General features: G+C 38.9%; 1 protein-coding gene and 1 long non-coding RNA gene across 12 annotated transcripts in view; both read right to left on the reverse strand.

Moving 5' to 3' along the window:
- WWOX (WW domain containing oxidoreductase) overlaps positions 1–12,190 on the reverse strand; it is a 524,615-nt gene extending 512,425 nt beyond the window's left edge. For 5 of the 11 annotated variants that reach the window (XM_067302450.1, XM_067302449.1, XM_013941162.2 and 2 more), the window contains exons 1-4: positions 11,503–11,859; positions 9,254–9,318; positions 7,511–7,568; positions 6,103–6,281 (exon numbers count right to left, since the gene is read on the reverse strand). In XM_067302450.1, the coding sequence (XP_067158551.1) occupies positions 6,103–6,281; positions 7,511–7,568; positions 9,254–9,318; positions 11,503–11,780 (580 nt within the window). In that variant the 5' untranslated portion in view covers positions 11,781–11,859. Of the gene's footprint in view, positions 1–6,102; positions 6,282–7,510; positions 7,569–9,253; positions 9,319–11,502; positions 11,860–12,024 lie in introns of those variants that run through there. The other 6 variants (XM_067302453.1, XM_013941165.2, XM_013941163.2 and 3 more) reach the window with 3 other exon arrangements.
- A 1,557-nt stretch (positions 12,191–13,747) lies between these two features.
- LOC106483361 (uncharacterized) lies at positions 13,748–26,925 on the reverse strand. The gene is made up of 3 exons (XR_001292359.2): positions 26,818–26,925; positions 16,441–16,628; positions 13,748–14,653 (listed from the first exon to the last, which is right to left on the reverse strand). It is a non-coding gene; the product is annotated as an uncharacterized lncRNA (long non-coding RNA).
- Positions 26,926–26,964: the final 39 nt, after the last annotated feature.

Genomic DNA, 26,964 nt, shown 5'->3' on the forward strand with positions numbered 1-26,964 from the left:
TTTCTAGTATTTTCAAAGCAGAATGATTTAAGAGAGGCAGCCATTCTACATTATTTGAACACTATGCATCTGTGAGCAACGTCCCATATGAGGTAAATTTCTGAATTAGGTACAGGTGATGCAGTGAAAGGCACATGATAAATTGCAGAGCTACATAGTTTGTATTTATCACAAAAGCACCACCATGTGTGAACAAAATCTAATCATCTATATGTTACTACGATGAATAATACTGAGCAAATTATCAAGTTACCCACTGTCAAAATGTTACCTTCTACGGTTTCACAATGTTCAGTTACGTTTGCGTATATATACAAGCCCTTACTGCAATCAACTATGATATCCGATAGTGGGAATACAGACTACTACAGCTCAGTTCTGATAAAGCTAAACCTCTGTTCTGAACATAACTGAATCTGCTTCCCTGATTTCATATAACTGATCCTCAAGTATTGGTCACATTTGTTTAAGGCAACTTAAGTCAGCAGTAAGTATAGCATAAGTCAATTTAAAAGGAAGGACAAAAGAACATAGCTGCTAACTGTATTTTAGTGGTGAAGAAAGATCAGGTTGCTTTGTGTTTCCTTTGTTTGTAAAAGCAAGTTTTAGTAAAGGATGGCATCTTCTCCTGAAAGTTACTAACCATTTTTAACTGTAACGTAATCAGACTTTTCGATTTTAAAAAACTAAGCGCTATGCTACAATCTGACTTGCAGAAGTTTTGCAGTAACTACTTTTTATTATTAACTATGTCAAGCCAGCTTTCCACACCTAAACATAATGCACCAATAGATTCATCAGGAGAAAAAAGCTATGGGAGAGGAATAAAGCAGAAAAACTCATGTGTTTATCATTTATGAATTAGAGGGCCAGTTATCCAAAACAGCTTGTTAAGTCATAAAACAGATGTTTAATTCTGACAAATTATAAGCACATTTTCCAACCTTTGGCATCAGTATGACAGCACTTGCTAATACTTAAGCTCTGTACAAGAAATAAAAGACATATAATAATTTCTCATGCCAGAAGTATATGTAGAGTTAGAGATCACTGGAACAGTGACTCTTGTCTTTTAAGTACTGATTAATAGTATCTACTATACAAATTTTCTCCTCAGATCCTTCTACATTACACAGCAACAAAAAATACCAGATAAAATAGAACTACATTTAACCAAAACATAACAGACAATAATTTTGAAGAACAACCTAAAAATATCTCCATGATTATAAAGTTGCAATATCTCTTGTAAAGCATAATCAAGAAAAGTAGTACAGTAACTCATATCATGGTTAAAGTTTCTGGATTTTCTTCAGTATTTGAACAAATTAAGCTGCTCAAAGCCAAATGTTTTTCATTTTCTTCAGATAATTTGTGTTTGATCCAAGCATCCCTTACAAAAGCAATTAACAGATTTCTTCTGACCTTCATATAGCAAAAAATGAGACTTGCAGTTTGAGCAATAGGTTGATTGTGATTAATACAGCATTGTGATAAAACCTTGGAAATGCATTAAAAAAAATACTTTGTAGAATCTGCCCGACTGCACAGAACATGCATACTTTGTCCCTTCATAATATACTGCAATACTAGTTACATTTTACTACTCATGCATACTCTAGCAGTCACAATAGGTTAGATGCAACTGCAGCCAGCACAGAACATAAAGCTCATGGACATATAGTTTCAAGGTCATGTAGCTATGTGAACCTTAAAGAACAGACAGCAATATTTATATAACTCATACAAAATCACATTAGCTACACTACTGTCTCCCTGATATTAAAAAGAAATAATATTCAAAAAATGTCAGATTTGAGAAGATTGCTTACAAGTGCAGTTGAAAATACATCATCTTTTACAAAACAGAACCTAGAGAAACAGATAACATGCTTTTTAAAATTTTGACTCCTAGCACTAATAATTAAGAATACATAAACAACAAAAATTTCAGGAGCTATTACCAAAAACAGGAAAAAAAACCCACCAAGCCTCTTTTGTTTAAGATTTTCAAAGAGCAACACAGCCCTCTAGTGGAAAATTATAAAGTATGATTTGTCCATACAAAAACACAGCACAGACTTGCATAGAGAAGCATCTTATTTGTAGCTGAACTGATGTTCAGAAAACTTTTCACTTTTTAAGCAGTATCACTTTATACGTTAAGAACTGAGCAATTCATTAACCTTTTCCAAGTTACTAATGAAAACTAATGAAGTGTTCAAAAAAGTACTAAAAAATTAAATATATTAACACTTTTTGCAGCAATTTTAAGGACTAAGTGAAGAAAGTGGATATGTGATCTAGGAAATTCTTACTGTCCAATTCCTTAATGGATAGGAATAAATGGAAGCAAAGGGAGAAACATGGCTAGCTGTGCATCAGAAGCTAAACATTAAAAAGGACCTAACTGGGAGGAAAATATCAGACAGAGAATTACAGAAAGCACCACTTTGTTTCCACATCCAGTTCTCTGAAATAGACTGCCTGAATTCTTCATCATTTTCTAATAGCATAAAGTAATAAAACTAAGAACTGAACAGATTTTCTGATCTATCCAGAACCATCACAGAGTAGAGAGCATCACCCTATTTTACAGAAATGATAGAGAAGTTAATGGCAATAAAGTAACATTTGAGAAGTCAGTATGTGTGATGCCATTAAAATCCTACCTCTGTTGAAATCATCCAATGTTTTTCCTCAATAATAAAGCAAGCCTCTCTATTTTCAGAACATGGGGAGATTTTTCAACTCCTAAGAGAAAAAAATTTCTGGCAAGCTACACTGGATTCCTTTTATTAAGTTCACAAATTAAGTCAGTTGAAATATCATTTTAGAATCTGTTGATCTATTTCAAATTTTTCAAAGCAGTGCATTTGGATTAATTAAAAAAATAAAATATTTTCTATGTTCATCTATCTTTAAAAGGATCCTCATTGTCCAAACTTTGTTTTGGGCATCCAGCAATGTGGTAATTCAAAATGCACTTTTCTGCATTTTGATAGACTACTGCCTAACCACTTATATCTTGATATTTTTCTACCCGTCTCGAAACTAAAAATTTCTCAGCAACATATGTAAAAGACCCATTTACAGAGACTATAAAATCAGTTTCAAATACACCTTTGAAATGAGTTTTGACCATAATGAAACAGCTTACTGATTTTTTTTTTTTTTTACATTATTAGGTGCAAATGTTCAACAAGCAAGCCATTTTGTTTTAATCACTTTTTGCTTAATGAATAGCATTTTTTCCTCAGCAATATTTCCTTGAAAACATTCACACTTCCCACTTAGAGCATGTTAGTGTTCTGAAAACACAGTAATTGCTTACTCCTCAAAATATTCAGGGAGGGGAATAGTCTCTCTCCAACATACACAAAGAGTTTAAAAGGAAGATCTACAATACAAAACGGAGCACAACATAGGATTTCCAAGCTAACTGGGAATAAGCTCCAAAACTGGAAGTGCTCTGCTTGAGTTAATCAGTATTTCCACATGGAGAACCAAAGAATTGTGTAGACATACTAAAACTCATAGGGATCACTACACTGTGATCCATTACATGACACAGACATGTTCACAGCATTTTGCCAAAAGTTACAAAGCATGGTTCAGAGTTAAGCTAAGACTCTTATTTTAATGACTCTGACAAACCAGTTTCAACAAAACTTCAAATTCTGCCAAGTATGTCAAAATTAATTGCACGAGAACACCATTAGCCAAACCCAAAAGGAGAGTGCTCTCTTCACACAACACCAAGGCATCTGAACCTTGTTCTTCCTCTAAACAGGTCTACCAGAAGTCACATTTAGCACAAGTCTTTCTCAAACTGTCTCCTTTCTCTGAAGTTTAAGAGCTAGTTTAGACTTAGGAAAAAAAGAATGTAGAATACATAAGAAGCCTAAATCCTAGAACTGCTTTCTCCTTAATCCTTGCTCCATGGCAATTGGTAAATAATATCAGGCACAGAGCCTGGAATGACAGCAATATTAAATGCAACATGGTATGCACAAGAGTTTTGAGTTACACAGGTCATAACACTATCTTAACCACATGTCCTTCCTACCTCAACTTGGTAGCTCGGGACTCCTTATGTCCTAATCTCAGGTTGCTGCAGAGGCCCAAGGCTTACCTCACTAATGCTTCAGCTGTCGTTGGTACGCTTCTGACCAGAGGCAATATCCTGCCCTCACCTACTTATAGGGACCAAAAAATTTTTACGTACAGTTGAATTGTACATAAACTTCACACACACTCTAAAGTGTATGTTTTGTAACATGAGATAGAAGAAAAGACCAGGCCAACACTGCAGCATATATGCTACCCAGACAGCTGATTAGTTTGCTCAAACAGGTACCAATAAATGGCAGTCCTCTGTCATTTCAGATGCTCTTGACATGCAATAGCTTGTTCTTATAGTCAATAGTCACAGGCAACAAAGATCTGGCGCAAAGACATGTTTACTTCCTTCTGACTAACACGGATTATAAACTAAGGGGGAAAACAGGAAAAAAGAAGTTTTGACAAAAGCATCATACATCTTGGATTAATCTTTCACTGTATATGAAACACTTTCATTCAGCAAGTCTGAATGGTAGCTCTTGCTGAAGGCAAATCATATTTGAGCCCAGGTAATTCTTAAATGTTCTGAGACTGAACAGTCGCATACAGAGCAAGTTCTACTGCTGGATGCAATTTAAAGACATGCTGTACTAAAAATCTGGAATGTAAAGCTTACCAGAAAAAAAAAACGAATTCCTCATTGAGGCAGGTAAGTACACTTGCTACACTAAGTGCAATACCAATCTATAGTAGCATATCAAGCAACGGTTGCAGGACATGTGCTGATAAGGCATAAAATTGTAAGCTACAATAAAACTCTAAATTTTTTTATCTGACTCCTGTTAGATAACACTTCCCTTCAAATAATTAAAGGGTAAAAAACAAGATGATTCAATGATAAGTCCTGCTATTAACCCATTGCACAGGCAATCTTCAGGCTCTTCCAGCATCCTCACAGACACATTTAAGTCAAGATCCTGCTCTTAAAAGACACCAAATTATAATCTGCATAAGGACTATTTCAGTATTAATGAAGTCCCTCCACAAAATAAAACTATGAACAGTAAACGGAATGAAGATTAACAATTATTTATTATTTAGGTAGATCGCGGGGTTTGCCAGAAAAGTTCATATCTGACATCAAATCACACCTGTATTTTAATATTTGTGGCTCCTTCCTGGACTTAGGCCACAGAAATAGAAAACAGCTATCCTGTGCAATTTGCAGAGAGAAAATTCAAACAGCCTAGCAAATTCAATTGGAGAAGAAATCCTGTCTTCTGAGAAGAAAAACAGCAAAGCCCCTAAGCACCAAAGCTTCATTATAAAACTGAAACAAAAGCAGCTAATAAGAATCACTCAACTACTTACCAGCTATGGAAAAAATATTATGAACAGATACCTTGACTAGATAAGTGTCTAAAAGGATTTTTATGAACAAGCTTGAAACTGTCATAGAAAATGGAATTAAAAGGGATTTTAAAAGGACATCAACACTATTTTTTGCCCCAAAGCAGCAATCATGCCATTCTGACACAAGTTCATCATCAATTCGACTTGTAAATACTTTCAGAGATGAGGATTCCATAGCCTGCTTGTGAAATCTTTTCCCACATTTACCTGTTGCCATTAGAAAGCTTTTCTGAACACTATCTGAACACTCTTGTAGCAGTACAAGGCTTCCGCCCTGTCCTAACCACCAAGGTCATAAAATGACACTATTCTATTTCCCTTCACAGCAGGCTTTTACATATTTATATAGCATAAAATGCCTCTAAATGTATTTTCTAGACAAAATTTGTTGTTTCAAAACCTGATGTTATTTCTATGGCTCTCCTCTGGACTCCACTTTCTCCACATTTTTAAAATAGTAGTACACAAACCTGAAAAAAGTTTTCTAGCTCGAGGTTCTATAAGAACCTCTATATAGAACAAGTTTGAATTCTACAAGTACAGATCCAGAAACAATTCATTATGTCAGAGTTGCCTGTAAGATAAAAATCGCCATATTTTACCTTATGTGTAATGTTAACCTACCTATTCCTGAATTTGCTCCAGTGATTATAACCACTTTTCCACTCAAGTCACGACCCTGAAGTATTTCCATTGCAGTACTGTTTCCATCATATTTTTGTCTAGTAGTAGGTTTTACTGGATTATCTTCAACTGTAAATGCCAGTCTTGGGTCAAGGTAAGTAGTCCTTTTGTTTATGTGGCTGTAAAAGAACAGAAAATTCAACTGTTTTGACCCTCTGTACTCTTCATTTAGACTTTAAATGTTCTATTTCGACCACTGTTGCATACAATTCCAGTGAATTATTTACATTCCCAAAAATCAAAATTTTTTTCCTCAGTTTTGCTAAAATGATCTGGATTACTTATTAATCATTCTTCTGATTGTAATAGTGTTCATTAAGATTTGTATTCAAGTGCTTCACAGCCCCATTCTGAAATTCGTATAAGCCCCTGATTTATAAAGCAGAATTCTGTCACAGGAAAATTTGCATTGCATTAGGGAAGATCATGTTCTCTAAGGAGCTCTATGAAAGGGGCCTGTACCACTCTCTTGAAGCAAGATACTGATAAGAAATGTAGTTCAGTACCCTTTTGAAACAACTGAAAACAAATAGCTTCAAATCAGCTCAGCAAGTGGCATAACTGGGGTCAGGATGATGCTCCCGTAATGGAATTTTAGTTTTCTTCAGAAAATTTCTAGGAAGAGACACTTTGCAGCAACTTTCAGTCTTCAACCCTTACTTATAGGACAGAGAGGCTACACTTAAAAATTTTGGACTGTGAATATTCTTCATTTTTACAATTCAGTTTGAGATAATCATCCCATTTTGACCTTTTAATTGAAAAGGTACAGAAAGGAAGTGCTCCCATACAGAAAAGAAATGTTTCCAGAAACATCCTTCTGCTTCTGTGAAGTCCCTCCTCCTTAGTTTTCTAAAAATCTCTAGTTCAATCTTTGCTCTCTCTTTTCCTTCTGTGCTTTAGATTGCAAGCCAGTCAGTGCTATAGCAATTTTTTTTTCAATCTTGTATCTTTTAAGCTCTATTGCAATGTCAACAATCATCCATAGAGTTCTGGGTAACTTTTAAAGTTATATGTACAGTGTTTACATGTGAAGTCATATAAACAAAATGAACCTACATAAACATTGCCTGAAGATAGTCAACATTTTGAAAATGTTGACATGTAAGTCACTAATCTGTCACCCAACTAATATTTCTGTGCCTGTCAAAGAATTCAATAAACTACAAGTGGGTGTTTAGACATTACTGCATCTGTAAAATTTACATTTGAATTCTAATGTTTTGATTATGAGTTTCTTTGTAATACTAGCTGATATTATCACAGTATCGTAACTCAAAAAGGCTACCAAATGTGAAATATAGTTGGCCCACCTACTTGTCTATATCCTACATTTTCACATACTTACTCCACAAAATAGACTTGTCCACTTTCATCAGTCTCCTGCTCCCATCCGTATGGCAGATCTAGAAAACACAGAAAAAAATGTCTTTTTGCAGGAATTAAAGCACAGTCAGATTTGAGGTTTAAGCAATTTCTCAGACAAAAGTTGGCAAAAGTCTGCACTATTTCTATGTGTAATGTACCTACCTGCTGCATTTGAATATTGGAACTTGAAAGGAGGACTGCTTCCCTAATCACCATGCAATTGCTCTCTACTAAAACTACCATATACAAGACATCCGGAACAACTGTAAAGACCAGTCTATTAATTATAAAGGTACCCTAAAAATTATTTTGAAGATTAGTTCATGTTATAGCACAAAGCAGCAAAATGTGACCCTGCTTCCTAGTATGTCACATATACAAATCTCTATATTCCATGAAGTTCAGTATCTATCCTGATAAAGTAAACAGACAAAATACTGAACTAAACAGCATAGGAAGAGTTATAGATATCACATACCAAAAGTTGGAAGACCAAAACACTGAAATGAGGATGGGATACATTAATTGGAGGTTGGAAGGACAGGTAAGAGAACAAAAATAACAAATTTTCAGAAAATAAGTCTTTTTGTAAAACATCCCAAGGAAGTATGTAACAGATAGTATCCCCAGTATTTTTAAGTCTGCCTGAAAAGTATTGTATTTTAGATGACTCAAAATCTACTGAGAACATTCCAGTTAGTTATACTCACATTACCAATGCCAAAAGTAGTATGTCTCATCAACAAAACAGTTTTTCCTTAAGGGCTTTAATTCTTTGCCAGAGTAAGACAAATAAAGAAGGAGATCAAAAAAGTCAACTGTGTATTAATACCTGGCATACCCTCCTATAATATCCACTTCTGTTTTCATGATCCAAACCGAGCATAACAGTCACTTCTGTATTATTAATATCCATGTAGTATCATCTTATTTAAAATGTTAAAATTTTTTCACCATTTATCCTTTTACACAAAGCCCTTCAGATGTAACAACTTCCTTTGCTATCCATGTTTTTCTTCACATTCAGTTAAGCTTTCTCCTCAAATATCCTGTTGGTTAAGCTATTTAAAATCATATTAATGAAGACTTATTTTCTCCAAAAATCACTCTCCAGCTCAGATTAGGTAGAGTAACGTAAGTTATTCAGCTTCATTTTTCTACTTTTCAGAAATAACCCCAAGTACACCATAGAAAAACTTCTGGGAAGATCTAATTTAAGGCAAGATCCTTAACAAGTCATATGCCTTTGGAAGAATCCTGCAACCCCATGCTCTCTCCTGTCCTGACACAGAGGTTCAATAGGATTAGGAAAAATGAGTAAGATGGCAACTAATGGAAGTTCTCTTTGTGTTATTCTTCGATGGGCAGTTACAAGGAATATAATCCAACTATAAACACTGTCTGATGGGCATTGAGAGATCATAACCCAGTCGAAGAATTCCACCCTGCAAGTATGCTTTACAAGCCACAGTAAAAGAAACTCTTTATCCCAGAATTGGTACTTTGGCTTTATGCAGCACTACCAGAAAGTCAGAAATCCACAAACTGATCACTGTACACAGACATGGGTAAAGCCCCACTGAAATCAGCTACGCTTTGCAAGCTGGGTTTAACTATGTGCCTAGGGCCAATTAAGGAGATCAAGGTGAAATCTAGTTCCTGCAAAGACTCTGACTGTTGCTTGTAACATAATTTCACTACATTACAAAAGCTTAACACAAACCTCCTGCAACACGTTTCCTCCTTCCAGATTTAGGATGCTCCCACTGTGTTTTTTCTTCAAGATGACTGGAAAAAAAAAAAAAAGTTTAAGAAAGATTAAAAGCAGCCTAACAATGCTCATTCTGATGCACTTCAATCAGGCTTTTTTTTTTTTTTTTTTTAAATACAGTACAGAACATGGCTTGTCTCCCACAAAGAAAAGAAACATGTCAATCCCTTATTTAAGGGACTTCAAAGGTGCTGCTAGAAGTTAACAGATCTTCATTTTGCCACATTTCTGAGGGAAAAATAACTAGCCAGACAGTAAAGGTTTGACTTCCAACCTAAGTCTTGCTGCTTACAATGAGAATAAAGAAACCCCTCCGAGTAATTAAAGACAGACTCAGACAACTTCTCTTAAAGACGCTGGCCCTTGCAAGAAAAGAGGAAGAAAGAAGAAGCAACAAAATACTTTATCAAAACCTAATCAAAATAATATTAGAAGTTTTTAAACAAGAAAAGCCCCTTCCTAAAACTCGTTTCTAATCATGTTGGCTTGCAAGCTGTTAGGTAAACAAGTTTAGATCTTTACATGAGCAGCTTTTAATACACTTTCCTGTCTAAAGCTGAAGGCCCATTTATTTAATATGGATGATAATGATATCACATCTTATCTTCTAATTCAGAGACCATTTTTTCCACTGAAATCACTGTAACTGAATGAACTATTTATTAACTGTACCGTAAGATTTTCTGCACTGCACACTAGTAAGCAAAGTGATGCGCATACAAACAAGGTTAAGGTCTTAACAGATCCAAAGTGCTGAAATCAGTCTGGATATTAAAATTTTATCTTCCATCAGTTATTTTAAACAATAACCAAGTGTTTAAGAGTCAGGCAGGGATTATTTGAAAGAGCATCACAACTGATAGCTGCCTGAGTATGAAATAAAGATAGCCAGAGCTACTGAACGCATACACAGGCAAGCACTAAACTCCAGATTTGGTACCAAAAGCAAAGTATATACAACAAAAGCGATTTTTTTCAGCCTGAGAAAATAACAGGCAGTTGGGCCACAGTAAGCAGCACACAAACTCTATTATAGAAATCAGCACTAGATGGTCTAAGATTAAAGGGGTGCATATGTATGACCTGCAGTAGCACTTCAATTTCAGGACACTCACATTCTAAAGATAAATAAGATCCTGAGTTCCTCCTGTAAAATAAAAATCGTCATATTTTACTTTATGCGTAGTGTTCCTGACTCCTGTCTGATGTGAGCTACATAACCAGATTCTCATATCTTCACAAACAAATGCACGCCCACTGAGGTTTGGTAACTAACCACGTGCACACCCGGCTCATCACAAAGACCTTTAAAAGTCTTAAATGAAAGTAACTCCATTATAGCTCAGTCTAAAGTTCATATTGCTGATGAGGTTTAAAAACACATTTTCAGAATCTGCAAAGGTAACATACAGGTGCAGAGCTTATATTAAAGGCAGCAATAGCATAACACCGTTTCATCTGAACTGTATTTACACACACTGGCAAGACTCTTAGTTGCTAAAGACTGACCTTGTTATTAATTTAAATGGAGTTAATTCAGATTCACAACAGCTAACAATCAGGCCTATTGAATTAATTGTTTGTATAAAAACAATCCCAAGAAGTGAAACCTCACTATTTTGCAAGCTTTCTAAGATCACCCAGTGATTCCCTTTTGAAAGGGCTTCTAAAGGGAAAGGGCATATAAGGAAACTTGACCTAAGATCAATAATTGACTAGACAGAATTAGCAGTGCTTATAAACCAAATATCAGATAAAATAAAAAGCATTTTGTCTACTGTTTGCGGAACAGAGCTTGGGAGAAAGATGCCAACTCACTACAGATAAGGCGGGCTGTCTGCACTATACCTTTCCCCCTTTTTATGGAAGGGAGTAAACCTTATAGCTTTAAACAAACTGAAACACAGACTCCAGGATCAGCATGGTTATAGGAAACCATATGAGAGGAGAAAATACACAAACGTATATTCCACTGAGTTAATCCTGTAGCACTCTTTCGCAATGGGTGGGTACACGACAGCTTTCGAAGTGGCACAGTAGATGATGCCAAAGGCAAATTTGTATCTCTTGTCAAAACTGTGGTATACTGCGGAGCTGGGGGCGAGTACTTACTGCTTTTAACCTCTACTGCGCGTATCTCTTCTCTATTCCTGCAAGGAGGAAAACTGAGAAAACCGCAGCACCGTGTAAGGCTCAACTACCTGTACTGCGTCCCACAGCACATAAAAGCCACGCTCTGAGCCACCAAGTGCCTCGCAACACCGCCACAGCCGCGCTCCAGCTCGCTCCGGCAGCCGGGCGCCTCTCGGTGCGCTCCGCACAAGGCGCAGGCTGCGGTGGGCGCCGCGCTCGCCCGTCCCCCGCGCACCAGGCAGGACCGACCTCCCGGCCCGCCTCCTTCGGCCCGCAGCGCGCTGAGGGCTCGGCGCGGCGCAGACCCCGCCGCGGGGGACCGAGCCCACCTCGGCCACGCTTTCATCGCCCGCCCCCAGGCGCCAGGGGCGGCACCAAACGCGGCAACGGAGCCGCAGAGGGACGGTCCCGCCGCAACGACCCCCGGCGCGGGCCCCGCCGCCGCCGCCGGCAGCTCCGCCCTGCGCAGGGCGGGCGGCAAATGGCGGCTCCCGCCTCCCCCGCGCCGCGGCGAAGAGCGGGGCAGCCCCCGCTCCCCGCTCCCTGCTCCCCGCCCCCAGGGGAGCCGGCTCGCCCCCCCGCTCCCTTACTTGGCGTAGTAAACCCAGCCGTCCTTGGTGGTCCGCTCCTCCCAGCCGGGCGGCAGCTCCTCCTCGCTGTCCGTGTCCTCCAGCCCCGCGTACTTCAGCGCCGCCATTAGGACGGGGGCACCACGCAGCCCCGCCGCCGCCTCGCCGCCAGCCAGCGGGCGCGCGCGACACCGCCCCTTCCGGCCGGGGCGGCCAATCGCGCGGCGCGGCGGACCGCGGGCACGCTGGGAAGTGTAGTCCGGTGGGCGGTGCCGCGGGGCGGCTGCCGGGGTGCGGGGGCGGCTCCCCGCGGCGCCACCGCGCGGCGGCGGCCGGAGCTGCGTCACGCGGGGGTCGCGGCCCAGCGGCGGCTTCGCTCGGAATCGTGCGGTTTTTACGTGTGTTACCGAGGTTTCCCCCCTAGGGAGCCCCGGAGCGAGTCGAAACCTTCGCGGGTGGCTCGAGAATCTGAGGTTTCGGGGGGGTTAAGCACTCCCTTTTCCAGAGACAAGTGTGGAAACAAGGTGGCGGGCCAAGCCCCAGAAAGCAACGGAAAATGAACCGTTGCTAACGCTTTTTGACACTAGCCATAGGGGGGAAAGGTCGACGGGCGCGGCCTAGGGAAGGAGGACACTAGCCTCGGGCTCCGGCCCGGCGGCAGGGCGGCCTGCACCCTGCTCCGGGAGCACCCGGGGCCAGTCGCCTCCTGTCCTCCCCGCACCAGGCCTCCTGTCGGAGCGGCATCGGAGCGGCTCGACATCCTTTGCCTGGCGAGGAAGTCCTGGCCGGTGTGTAAGTATCAGAGCGCCATCATGGAGCGCGGGGCGGGGAGAGACTCGTGCCCCTGGGGGCTGCAGGCCAGGCCGCCCCACCAGCTCCGAAGGCTGCTCTTCCAAACCCAGGTCATCCAGTGACACGAATCGGAGGGTCATTTCCAAGGACTGAGGCGCTACAGGTTAACAAGTTAACAGCAAAGTAGAGAAACTTCGGTCACGGTAGTTAAAGCAAAGGCATCCTACTTTGCGGCTGGGACGGAAGTACATCGTGCGCTAACGTTACAGGGCTGACATGATTTACTTGGCTTGACCACTGATAACGCTTTTATCACACACCCATGGGCCAACATCCCCATATATATTTGCGTAACTAAACCCGATTGTTAGCATTTGTAACAGCATCTTCCTATTGTAGCCCTTTGGCAGGTTTTTTAAGCAAAAAAAGAAAAAGCAAACCCCACTGTTGGACAGTGACTGTAATCACTGGAGACTGCACCAGATGGCAGTGCAGCCACACAAATGCAGTAAAGTGCCCTAACTCCTTTGGGTAACATTTTTATGCACTGTTTGAAGCACTGACCTATATGGCTCATTCACTCCCCGATAATGGCATGCATGTCTGTCTAGAAAAATAACCCGAACTTTTTTCTGCCCTGCTGCTCCCATCACTTTGCCTGTTCCTCTGAGAAATTTCACTTACTGAACTATCTCCTGTTGGAGATAAATACTCGTGCTTCCTCAGGCACCAGTTTTCATGGGGCTATTTCTGGGAGTATTGAAAAACACTGTAACCATACTCTCTTGGGAAGGGAAACTTCAGTGACGTGTTCACTTCTAATGCAGGAAGCAGCTGAAATACTTTGTAGGTGACTGAATGGAGGGATGTGCCAGGTCTCAAGAAACTTGAAAAATAATTCCACTCAAGAAACATGGAAATAATTGGTCTAACAGTCATCCTATCCTAACCATCTGTATTACATAAAGTATACATTTTGTCCTAGATGTAAACAGCAGTATTACAGTATCTGAATGCAAAGAAGGTATAGCACACTTCAGATTAGATAGAAAAAGAGCATCTTAGTAGCAGGCGTGTGTATGTATATATGTACATTACACACTAAATAGAAACACTACCTTTCATGTAAAAATACATATGCTGTAAATGAAAAAGCAAAGACATTGTTTGACGAGCAACATGGAGAGTAAGAAATTCTCTTGAAGCTCTACCCTAGTACATGAGTAATATGCCATAGAAGTCCTATGGCTTATAGTGTTTTCAGTGAAATTTCAGTTTCTATGAAAAAAAAAAGAAATCCCACACTTCCCTCTTTGAAACTTAAGAATCAACAGACTCCAGCAGTTATGATACTTTTCACAAAAGTTTCTTCCCCTGTACTTTTAACCACCTCCTACTTTTCAGAATATTTTCATTGGAAAAAAGTCACAAGTTTTGATAATTTGGCCACTCGTGTTATTTACTGAATTATTTCAAAGCATGCTGAAATTCAACCATGTTTTTCAAATGGAAATTGTGGCAAATGGAAGATACATTCCCTTTCAAAGGGTCAAAGATGTCCTTTGCCATTTTCTCCAGAGTGTGCGTGTGTGTGTGTGTGTAAAATTACTACCCATTTTTTTGCACTGCAGAAAAAGAATGGGTCTGTGTGTTAGTTACTACAGTGATCTCACTCATAATGTTCATTCAGGCAGGGTAGTAAATAATCCATTCTTCTTAAAATCTTCTGTTGCTTGCTTTGGGTGTTATATTTTAGCAGAAAGTGCTTCAAAGATATTCTGATCCATTGCTGTAGCAATCCTCTAAATTAATTCTTCTGATGATTCTAAGGCTCTCAGACCAAGATTAATTCCACAGCCTGCCAGAAAGTGGATAAATTAAAACAAGACGACATTTAGAAGTGATTGTTGTTTTCACAATAACATAAATGTCAATTAGAATCTTAATCTCATTTTCTGTTAGCTGTACTTTAAACCATCAAAATTAAATATATTTGGCTGGTTTCTCCCTTAGAAACATAGACGTAAATTTGGTCATATAATTCCGCTGGCAAGCCTGAGGCAGCAAAAATTTTAACGTTTCCTTAATGGCAGTCTCAGGCTTATCTGCTTTGCTGAGTCATGGCCATTGCTTGTCAAAGATTTGGGTACTGGTTTATCTGACAAAGATTTTGGTGCTGGTTATCTGGACAAGAGAGAAATAATCATGACATATTGTAAAAGCATCCAGATGTACAGCAAAATGTTGATTCACCCCTTTGATAGAGTATGTGTCTATTTGTCAGAAATCACAATTTAGGAGTATGACAAAATTCTGAACAGCTATCAGGTCATAATTTTTCAGCAGCTGTCAGAACATGTTTGCATAGGCTACAGCTGTTTCTTTTCAGGTGAAAATCCTGCCTGCATGATTCATGCCCTTCTTACCTCAGCATTAGATTAAATCAGTGTACTCTGCTTGAGGCTATGGTTTTAATCCACTAGGATATGATAAATGAGTATTTGAGCTACTGCCGACTGTGAATGGACCAGATCCTTCAAGTGAACAAATGAATATTTATTTTTCTGGTGTCATTAAGCACAGATCTCCATAAAAATGTTCTGTAGATCACTTTCATACAAGTTATGAGAATGGTTTAAAATTCTGAAATCCCTAAGTTTTTAACCAAGATTATTTTTAGAAAATTCAAGGATTTCATCTGCCTTCCTTACACACAATAATACCATTTTCAACAACATTTCAAAGTTCAATAGGATTTAAATAGATAATGTTTTTGAGGATCTTCCAATTTCCTTTGAAAACAATCTAAAGGACATTTTACCTGTAAAACCTCCATGAAAACTGAACAGTTGGAACACAGTCATAAGGTAAACCTAAAATAGTTGTTCTTATTTATTTTTGTGGTTCTGTGATTGTATTCCCAGAGGAAGCTGTATTTCCAGAGAAAATGATATACTAGTGAGATGAAAAAAACTGTGGGATACAAGTGTGCCTTGACGTGCTTGTGACATCAGTAACCTGAGATAGGCCACATCTGAATATTGTAAAGTCTACATTTTATTAGTGTAATAGTTTAATATATATTTGTTCTCGAATGTGCACAATGTGGAAATGAAAGTGCAGGATCATATTAGATGTCCTTACATGCAAACTGTGCTATGTGACTAATAGAAATATTAGTTCAATTCAAAATGACAAGAAAATTCATGGTAGGAAGTAGTGTCTAATAAATAGTTTTTGGACAGACATCAAAAAGGACATAACTTTATCTTCTTTTCATTCATATTTCAGTAAGAACTTTCTGTTGCCCTCCACTATCTTTAGGCTGCAGCAAACATTACCCACTGCAGAAAACTGAAAGTCAAATAATCCAAAAGATGAGGCAGTGTTCAGCTATATTTTCAGCCTATATATGTGTTATTTCCAAGAGCTTTAGACTGTTTTGCCTCATATACTAGTAATTCTTTGTGGTATTTGTTTATTTTAAGCTTAAGTTAAAATATATTTGGCCTTGAGTGCCCCAACGCACTGACAGTAATGCATTTCCTTTCTTTTTGTGTTGCATGACCAAAAGATTTCTTTATGTACCAGATCTTAAGATGTATCAGTATGCACAAAAGCCTGTAAGACAAATTCCAAACTTACCAGTGTCAAAATTCAGCGTTCTGGCAACAACTTCTTCCATAATGACAACGTAGTCCCCCTCGATGACGGCTGCTGTGATCTTAAAGAGTCTCCTGCTACACTGGATGTGATGCAGTCAGTTCATTCACTCTGGATTCTATATCCATCTTGTAGACGCTGAAAGACTGATGGAATATATTCTTCATGATCTGTTTTAAAAAAAAAAAAAAAAGGCAAGCCTCTCTACCTACAGAACTATACTTGGACATATAGAGAAGTACTTGCTCACACCTATCAAGTAATTATTTATCTACAAAGATGCAAAATTGGAAACTGAGAAGCGAGGGAAAAAAAGAATTGAAAGTTGGATATCTAAATGCCTTTAAATGTTTGGCTATAATTGCTTTACACAGACAAGAAAGGGAGAGGTGAATAAAATTAATCAGTGAAAAAATAGATTAGTGGTATACCTCAGTGCAACAAACACTTTTGTTCTTTCATAGTTTTACAAACAATTTCTCTCCTTGAGTTCAGTGAGACCACTCACACACTGAAAGTGAAATGTGGAAATATTTGCAGCATCAAACCTCAGGGGTGGAGGAGAATGTCCGGTTCATTTTTCCTTATTAGTCCAGCTCCTGAGGCTACAGTGAGGATGCTAGACTATATATGTGCAACATTGCTGACAGTGGGAGAAGGCAAATGATTTTGACCACAGACATGAAGAAGATTAAGTTTTCATTGCAAGGTATTTAAAAGCATTCAAATGATTTGTGTGTAACTACTCAGGAGAAATCAAAAAGATGGAGCAAAACTAAAAGAAAGTAGAACAGTCATTATAACTGTTTATATCTTAATCACCAGAACCCTTTCTTAATCAAATGAGCTATCACTCCTGATTAATCTCATCTTTAATGAGCTTCCTCATATTAATAACAATGGATGCAGTCCATGGACAATGGATACAGTCCAAAGCACAGATGTTTGTTGTTTAGATTAAACTCTAGCATTTTTCTTTGAAAAAAATCTTCTGTCCTAAAAAATATTCTCTCCTAAAATTCATTCAATGCAACAGCTCCTTATCATCTTTTAAGAGGTAACGAAGTAACCACATGCTCCTTTCCTTGAACTGGCAGGTTAGTGACCAGGACAACCTGATGATATGCCATCAATTTACTACACCACAGAGCAAAAGGTATTATTTAGATACAGGAGTGAGAAGATCAAAGGAAAAGACCTTAACTCTCAAAAGAAAGCCTAATGCTAATCTGTATCAAACTGCTCAGAAAAAATAGAACTGCTACCCCCAAAAAAAAAGATGTTTCTGATAAATATCACAGAGCATTGTAGTGGACATGGTTGAGTCTTTTCATAGGCTGACTGCTGGAATATGTCAAGGAAAAATAGGGCTAATACACCAGAGATGTTAATGAAAAGGGGTTAGAGAATTAACTGGATTTTGAAATTTCAAGAAGGAAGACCTTGACTAGAGTAGTTTCTTTTCAGTACTCAGTCTATCCCTCCCTTTTTATTCAGGGGGCAGGAGGGTAGTAGAAATAAGAAGTGTAGCAATTAGTATTATCTGATCCAGAGACCCGGTAGGGTTAAGTCTGAAAGAAATCCGTGCGGTTTTAAATGTGTAGACACCCATTTAGCGTATTGGCTAGATATTATTTAATACTAAGTATTATGAACGTGGATAGGCAGACGGACAGCTATCTACATTTTGTGTATTTTCAGAATGATTGCATTCTGTATGGTCTGGACTGCAGTAAATTTATTTTGGAAATACTTGGAAAATCTTGAGCTGATTCTGATCTTGCTTAAGCTATTGATAATTGACATCAGTGAAATTTTACTTGCAAGAGATTTGGATCAAGCCTATATTTTAAAGGTTCGTGAGCATGTAATACATTTGCAGAGAAAAGCATCATTAATCCTTCTACATCCTCCTCTCAGTTACCTTTGGATACCAGTACACTGTTTATCTGTTTAAAAATCCTGTTTCTGTTTCCTTCTCCCTCTGAATCTGTAATAGTCATCTCAGTGAAGCATATCACATCTGGTCTGTGGTAATAGCTTTATTTCACTAGTAAGACTGTCTGAATGCTTCCTCAATGCATGTTACACACAACCATGTAACAGCATTTAAGCTGTCCAATAGAACTTTGTTTGAAAGCGCCTTCATCAACCAGTTCAGGATATCCATATGCTTGCAGTGAGCGATTCGGTGCCTTTTAGAGAATATCCACAAATGCGGGGGAAAGGGACCAACTATCTGAAATCAACTGGCTTTCATTCATAGTGCACTTGGCCTTCTGTGACAAGACATGTCATGCAAATCTTTATTTAAGGCAAATCTTTATGTAAGGCTATAACAAAGTAAAGGCTGAACAGTCTTTAGGGCATTACCACAAGCTAGGCAGTAGGTTTAGACAGAATAGCCCAGACTCCTCTATAAGGCTCCCTGGAGGTGAGAAGGGGTAGGGAGAAGCATGGCAGCTCAGACTAATGACAAATACCTTATTTTTGTAAAATAGCCATGTAAGTCATTAGTCATGTTTCTTCGTTTGAAGTTAAATGGTCTACAGTCTTGCAGAGCTGAAAATGTGTCTTGTAGAGTCAGCCTTGTCATCTAAATAAAATAAATTGAATAGCATGAGGCCTAACGTATGTCCCTGAGGCATTTCACTTGGTAATTCTCCTCAGTGGTCTATTATCTTCTGTTTATGGTCCTTCAGCCAATTTTCATTCTGCCTGAAAATCAATTTGAATTCAGTAAGAGGCTAGCAGTACATTCATTTACATTCCTGACATCCACTGATTCTGTAATTCAATAACAAAAAAGCAGTCACAGTTGCTTAGTCTACTAACTTAGTGTTAAGATGATCTAATGAGAATGAAAGCATTTATGGAAGTGCAAATTAGGAATACATTGGATTTAATTTCAAATGTTACATAATGACCTGGAAAACACAGTGCATTTCACTGAATGGTTCATCCATATAGGGAAAAAAAAAAAAATCAAATGGCTAAATTCTCATGTTGGCACCATGTAACAAGATTTTCAGAAGGGCTTAAGGTATTGAGTGCTAAATCTTGTTGAACCTTGGGTCCTGATTCTGAACATTGTACTCTTAAAAAGCTGCTCATGAGTTCCCTTGAAAGTCTAGCTTTTATTGTACAAGATGCTTGAATTAAGGTATTCACCTTTCCTTACTGAATAAGAATGTGTGTTCTGTGATTTTGAAGAGGGACCAAGGGAGAAGTTACTTCCAAAAATAACCTGTGCTTGTGCAACCTTTAAAAATGAAAAATAGATCTTTAAAGAGTAATGGCTAACAATGGGCCCTCATTACTCATGTTTCAGTTGCTTTTCTTGGCACGAAAGAATTCTGTACTGGAGCCTCTATTCCATAGTTGAACAGAATCCAGCATTTTAAACCTCCAGTCAAACTCACAAAACTCTTCACATTTACTCTGTTTTTGTTGGTAAAATGAAACCCTCAAAATGTGTTAACAAAAAAATCTTCAAATACACACTTTCATATCCCTAAGCCAGATACGACTCTAATGGACATTTTCTGCTATAAACATTTGACTAATGTTCTGAATATTCAAATACTACATATGACAGTGATAAAAAGCAGATCTCAGTCCTCTCATCTAAAGGTCATATTGCTGAACATTTTTCACATTATTCATTACCTTCTAATAAGTGTGATTTCTTTGGGAGCACAGCTTAATAACAGACTATTTCTCTTTTTACTCAAAGAAAGTCAATTGTTTCTTGATCTTACAGAAGAATGTGAAGAACCTTCCTAGTTTCTGACACAAAAGAAGGAGCAGAGATGCTTACCTCATGCCACTGTTGAGCAAGAAGGTAGATAGAAGTAAGCGTAGGAGAAGTAAAGGTTCTTACAACTCCAAGGCATTTCCAGCAAAGCTTACTGATCTATGTAGAATACTGTATCAAGGCAAAAAGATACAGTAAACATCACCTCCTAATACTGCCTGATTAGTATGGCAGCTAATGAAGACCTGTGACATAGTCACAAGTTGTGACAGCTGTATGCTGTTGCTTTCTCAGTGTTGAGTTGAAAGAAAAAAAGGCACATCTGTAGCACCTGAGGCAGACACCTGTTCTCAGGAGAGCTTCATAGCTCAGACTCGGGTCCATGCTGAGTGATTACATAGCTTCCAAAAAGGATACTTATGTCTGGCTATCTCAGGACATGACTAGAATGAACACGCAACTTCATGCGTCTGACTCCATAGACATACCCTATTCATTTTAGCCTGAAGAATATCTTTTCTCATCAGTTGTTTCGAAGAGGATAACTTGTCCAATTGCTACCAGGCAGAGCTGATTAGAGCTCAGCTTTTCATTTTTAGTTCCGTTCCCCCTACCCCTCTTCCCCCCACCCAATCTCTCTCTTTTTCCTCCAGGGGAAAAAAAAACCCTCAAAATCTTCTGCTTAATTTGATCATTTTTCCCCTCCTGTTTTTTTTTTTTTTTTGGTTTGACCACAGAACAAGACAAGCCATTATTCACCCAGTTCTACTAATGAGCTCCTTTCTCAGAGTCTTTGTACCCTGCATAATGAAGAACATCTGCATCTTGCATAAAGCCTGACATTTCCCTGCCTATTCACCAACAGCTTTTTTCTCTTTTCTTTCAATGACTGAATGTGATTAACAGTGCAATACTAATAATGTAGTGCATGGAAAAGGAAACTGGCAGAGTCTCCGGAACATTCTATTCTTATCACCTTCCCTTAATATTTTAGTAGAATTACTCAATTCATGTGGTAATCATTTCCTTCTAATCAATATTTCATATATAACCTTGTTTATTCACTCCCACTTATTCTACTTGCCAAGAAAGCTGAATGAGACCATTGGGGGTATCCGTCTTCCATGATACTGAGAATAGATTAATAACACTGGCAGCATGCTTACAAAAAGATGCAATTCATTAATTAACACATAAATAATTTGCTAAAGGTTAAGAAGTCATTAATATATGCCTTAATAAACAGCTATTACAAGGACTAGCCAACCAGTAAATTGCTTATAACTATAAAACCTGTTTTGATGTGCTTAGAGTAGTTCTCAAAATTTCTAAAGACAAATGGGCCACCTAGCACCCACCACCTAGCTCTTTGGAAATACTTCCATGGACTATTTTGTGCATCGTTGCCAGAATGGGTTTCATATGAATTTATTGTATTATTAATGTTAACACTTTTTATTTTTCCATAGTGGTTTGGTCGTATGGGTAGGATTGTTTGGGAGACTTTTCTGGAGGGAGGAGAGAGACCATTTTGCAAGCTACCTTGTGATGTCTGACAAACTACCAGTGATCCAGGTTGAGACATAGTGATGTATGGTACACACTACTCTTGTAAGGTGTTATTAACAATTTATTTATTAACTCTTATTAGAAGTGTGCTTATGCAATTATAGTTCAAGATTCCAGTCATTGACATTATCGAGCATCTGCACACACACATGCACACCTGCACGCAAGCACAGATACAGTTTTTATACCCTACAAACCCATCTGGTTTTACTTTAACACTAGAAGAATATCTAGTTTCAGTGGAACATCTCACAAAGAATGAAAAATTTGGATTTGAAGATCTAAAAATAACAGCAAACCCTGTCTTCTGGTGGATGACTTCATTAAGTCTCCTAATGTCCCTGTTATGTCAGTAAGATCCGGTGGATGTTAGTTAATTGCTACATATTGGCAAAAATATTGTAGGAAAAAACAGTGCTGTGCAAACAAGGTTTAGGAAGATTCACATAGTTATATAAACCCTAAGATCCCATCGTCTTCCATTTAGCACGGTGTCCTCATAGTAGAAGAGAGTGCATAACAGCAGAAGCTGTTTACTTCATTACCTGTCTCTGATCTCAATAGCTGCATTTGCTCCATATGCATTACAGGATTCCATAATGTAATCTGGGCTGATCCCAAGAACTGAACTGGGCTCTCTACAGGATCCATCCGCTACCACAGTTACTTTTGGCCAATCTGAAGGTAAGTGCTTCCATATAAAGTAATCTGAAAACTAATTAAAGGATATTTGTATGTCACTATTGTGAATTTGCTAGGGAAAATGCATCAAGTAGTTCACATTCTTTCAATTATGGGTATACCAGCAAAACACCTATGAAAATGAAGTCCTATCTCAGTTAAATTTATAGGAATATGTTACAACAAAACATAAAATGTCACACCTAGTTTGAAAGGTTCCTTATCCAGAGTAAACACACTTGCCAATTCTTTAGAAAAATCTCAAAGTACTTCAGCAGTATTAATACAATTTAGCACCTTGTAACATCACTTTGAAATAGCTGTATATATTCCCATTTTACAGACATGGGACAGACTCTAGGAGATTAAGCAGTTAGAATTTAATCTTATTTAAAGCAGTGGAGAAATTCCACTGAGATCTTGGCATGGAATTAGTACCAAAGTTTGCATAAACTTAACTTTACATAACAGATTTAATGAAATGTAGGATTTACTGTGGCCAAAGTGCTTTTTAGCAACTGCCTTTCAACTAGCTTTTGTAATGATCCAAAATGGTTACAGTGATTTTTAGTAAGCAATATTCTCAGCAAACACTATGTTTTAATCAGCAAAGACCATATTACATTGTTGCAGGTAATATCTATGATGATACCACATACATTTCTCAATGCTTACTCCTCTAGTTCACCTGTATACATGTATATTGTTGTACTAATAAAAGAGTTTAAATAGAAGAGTTGTATTAGAAAGCACATGTGGAAACCTCAGATATAATACTATGAGAAAAAATTGCAAGGATATGTTAAAAATATTCCATTTCACACCACTGTAAAATGTTGAACAACTAAGAATAACAGTTAAGCGATTTTGAAAGCTGTATGTATACACTAGTGTGAAAGAAACAGAAGTAAAAACAGTTTATGTCATTCAGCAAATTAAATTAGATTATCATGATGATCCCTCCGGATCTTCAGGCTCATTCCTCAGCTGGTATAAATCAGTGTAGTTCCAGTGAGGTTTGTCACATCATAACCTAATAAAGTGCAAACCACACTTAGCTTTACAGATTCAACAGAGAGATAAAAATGAAACAAAGGACAAGATAATGTGATAATGTCTATCCTTAATATATATCCAGAACCTCTCAAATTACAGTAGGACAAGTTGCCGTCCAAAAGGGTATGTTCAACTCCTTTCCTCTGATTTCTGTTTTTAGTCTACTGGTATTTCATAGATTTACTTCTGTACCATATTTTTTTCTTCACTGAAAGCTAGTAATTCCTTTTGCAATTACTCCTTACTCCTTTTGGTGAGCACTTGCCTGCCTTAATAATGCTATTAGATATGACCAGAGTGTATTCCACTGCAGGGCCAAGCCTATTCTTTGCTGAATTTGCAATGTTACGTGATAGACCTGGAATAAACCAGTGACAGGCTGCTTCCTAGAATTCCCAGACTTTATTTCAGCAACAGACTATGGGGTAGGCAGGGTGCATAGACTTAAGCTTTCCTAGAATCATCTCATTTGTATCACAAATGTCCTAGAGCAGCACTGTGGCTGCATGGAGGGTAAATGATGGAGAATGCCAACCTTTCATTTCTCTTGGATTGCTGTCCACCGAGTGATCTAGACTCTGCCGTTGAGGCCAGTGGGACAACTTATGCTCATGTCCATCAAAATGATTTATCAGCTCAGAGACTTTCTAGCAAAAACTATATTATATTTCAGGAACAAATAACTTGATACCTCCATTGCTGAAACACCTTTATAGTTCTATTTAATTTTTTTATAGCTGAAGGTTCAAAAAAATTACTGGTGATACATTTTATTTTCAACTTTGTACTGTAGAGCTGTGGCATATGTTTTACCTGTTAGGTCTGATGTGACTTTAACTCAGCTATAACTCTTAATCAGATAGGGTGAAAGTAGCAAAGAAATCTATTTGCTTAACTCATGTCATTTATTAACTGAAAATCTTACTCTATGGTACCTGACACTGCTAAAGGTCAGAAACAATCTATTTACATTTTTAACTATAACAATAAAAATGGGCTGATAATGTCAATGATATCAGAGCTGAGATAAAGTTAGGCATGAGTAAACATCTCAGAAGATAATGTTCAAACCTCTGACCTTGGTGCTTGGAACAGAGGAAGCTGTTCCTCATCCACTGCATCCACATAGTTATGCCAAAAGACTACACAGTCTTAAATCTTTGCATTAGCCATATATTTTGTATGAAGCAGTAGTTTACCTTTGTGTGGTATGTGTGAAATATATATACATTTGCATTAGAAACAGAAAGTTTGTTCTCTTCTTTCCATTTCTCTAGCCAGTTAAAATTCTACCCAGTTAAAATTCTAACATTGTGAATATACAATACCTATTTGAACCAAGACAGATATCTCAGTCTTCAATGGAGTACAATGAAATTCACTGAAATAGGACCTTGTCAAATTTGGACAGGCTTCCTAGAATAACTTCATATGAACTGTCCACATTTGCATTTCACCATATTGTTCTCTGCTTAATTAGATACTAGCCACAGTTTGTTTTATGCTTTTAATCTCAGTATTTTTCACTTCACTTTAGCTAGCTCAGACTGATTGCTTTACAAAATATGTAAGATAGTAATTAGTTTAGCAGCATGTTAGATTTATAGGGCAGTGCAACAATAACTCATTACTGGCTAAGCTAATCATGTAGTGCACACAACCATAATTACTCCAGACATACTGGAGTAAACATGAAATAGAACATTTGACAGTTGAATGCTTGGTTGCAGCATCATCTGACCCAAGAATCAAGAAAATGTTTCTTGGGCCAAATCTAAAAACAAGGTTTAGAATTCAAAACAGTAAAGTTAATTTAATATGTGCTTTTTCATAGGAGGGAAATTCAGGGTCTCTGTCAGAGAATAGCGTGGTATTGGCAAGAACAGTCCTTGCCCTCCTCACTCTCCCAGCTGCCACCTTTGTAGTCTGGCACCCGGGTCCTTCAGCCTGGTCACTCCTAGCACCAGTCCCTCAGGATGGAAGTATCTGTTATAATTCTTCTTAGGTACTGGATCTGACTCTTGGGAAAGAAAAAAAACTAGAAGATTTCCTTCTCCTTAATTTTTTGATGCTTCAGCTTCTGATTGGTAAAATCGGGTAACGATCTTCCTTTTGTTTATCTAGACTGTAAGCTTTTTGGAGCAAGCACTTTGTTTTACCATGTTTTACTTTTGTTTTACACAAAAAAGTCCTGAACTCAGGACATGATAATATTTTAAGTCAGAATAAACTCTGATTACTTAAAGGGAAAAGTTAAACAAATTGGTCATCTTTCAAAAGGTCTAATCCTGCAGCACTCAGGCACTTCTAGTTAAAGCTCTTTCAATTCTGCCCTCAGAAAATAGCTTTATAGTTCTTCCTCTCTGCTTTCTTAAGACTCCCACAACTCCTCTTTTTCTTCTTCTTACTCTTTTTCATCCCACTCCTCCAAAAGCAAGCAGAGGGATTAACAGGAATACCAACATGCTTCATAGATGGTAAATATCTTTTTGTCTAAGCAAAAGCTGTGATCAAAAACACCAGTTTCAATTGATTTTCTAGATGTCTTGAACAACATATCCCAGAATAGCAACACCACTGATATACACACTAACCCCAGCTCAACAAAATATCAGCAAAAATCACCACAAAAACTTAGAAAAATTCCTAAAATCCTACATATTTCTAAAAGTCAGAAGTAGCTTTTGCAAAACACATGAGAAAAAACGCATCTGTGATCAGCTTCAATGATCAGCCCTTCCCTTAGCCCCCTCCCTGGAACATCTTTGTTCCACAGACACCTTTTCCAGACACAGGAAGAGGGACTAAGTGTCTGATGCCCCATAATGCACGATACCTGTCGTAGGAGGGGTTCTGACCCCCAGGAGAAATAACTCTGGTCCCCAAGACCAGAAGCACAGCTCTTCAAAGGTTGTTCAGGGAGCGCAGCAGGTGCGGCGCCAGAGCTCCAGCCCTCCCTCAGGAGCAGAGGCTGGAGGGCAGAGAGTCTCGGGGGAAAGTTTAACAGCCCTGCTCCCAGCTGGGATTGAGGAGCGCCCCTTGGGCCGGGCACAGGGACAGGGACAGGGGCCCTCAGCCGGGTCCCCAGCAGGGTCCGGCTCTCCCTCCGCGGGGCCCCTGAAGGCTGCGGGCGCCTTCAGCACCGCGCCGGGCGGACAGCGCCCGCCGCGCCCGGGGGCCGCCGCCGCCCGGCCCCGCCGCTGCCGCCCGGGGGCCGCCGCTGCCGCCCGGCGCGCTCTGCTCGCCGCTGCCCGGGGACCCCACCAGCGCTCCCCGGGGAAAACAAACAGACAAACCCAGCTGGTACTCGGCTGGCCAAACCTCCGCGTCTCCCGGACCAGCAGGTCCCGGTGTCCCTGGATGCGGCTCTGGGACCCGGGAGCCGCCGGCAGGTGCCGCGCCGACCTCGGGCGGGCGCTGAGTGCTGGCTGCTGGCACAGAGG

The sequence above is a fragment of the Apteryx mantelli genome, chromosome 10, assembly GCF_036417845.1.
Source record: "Apteryx mantelli isolate bAptMan1 chromosome 10, bAptMan1.hap1, whole genome shotgun sequence".
Lineage (NCBI taxonomy): Eukaryota > Metazoa > Chordata > Aves > Apterygiformes > Apterygidae > Apteryx > Apteryx mantelli.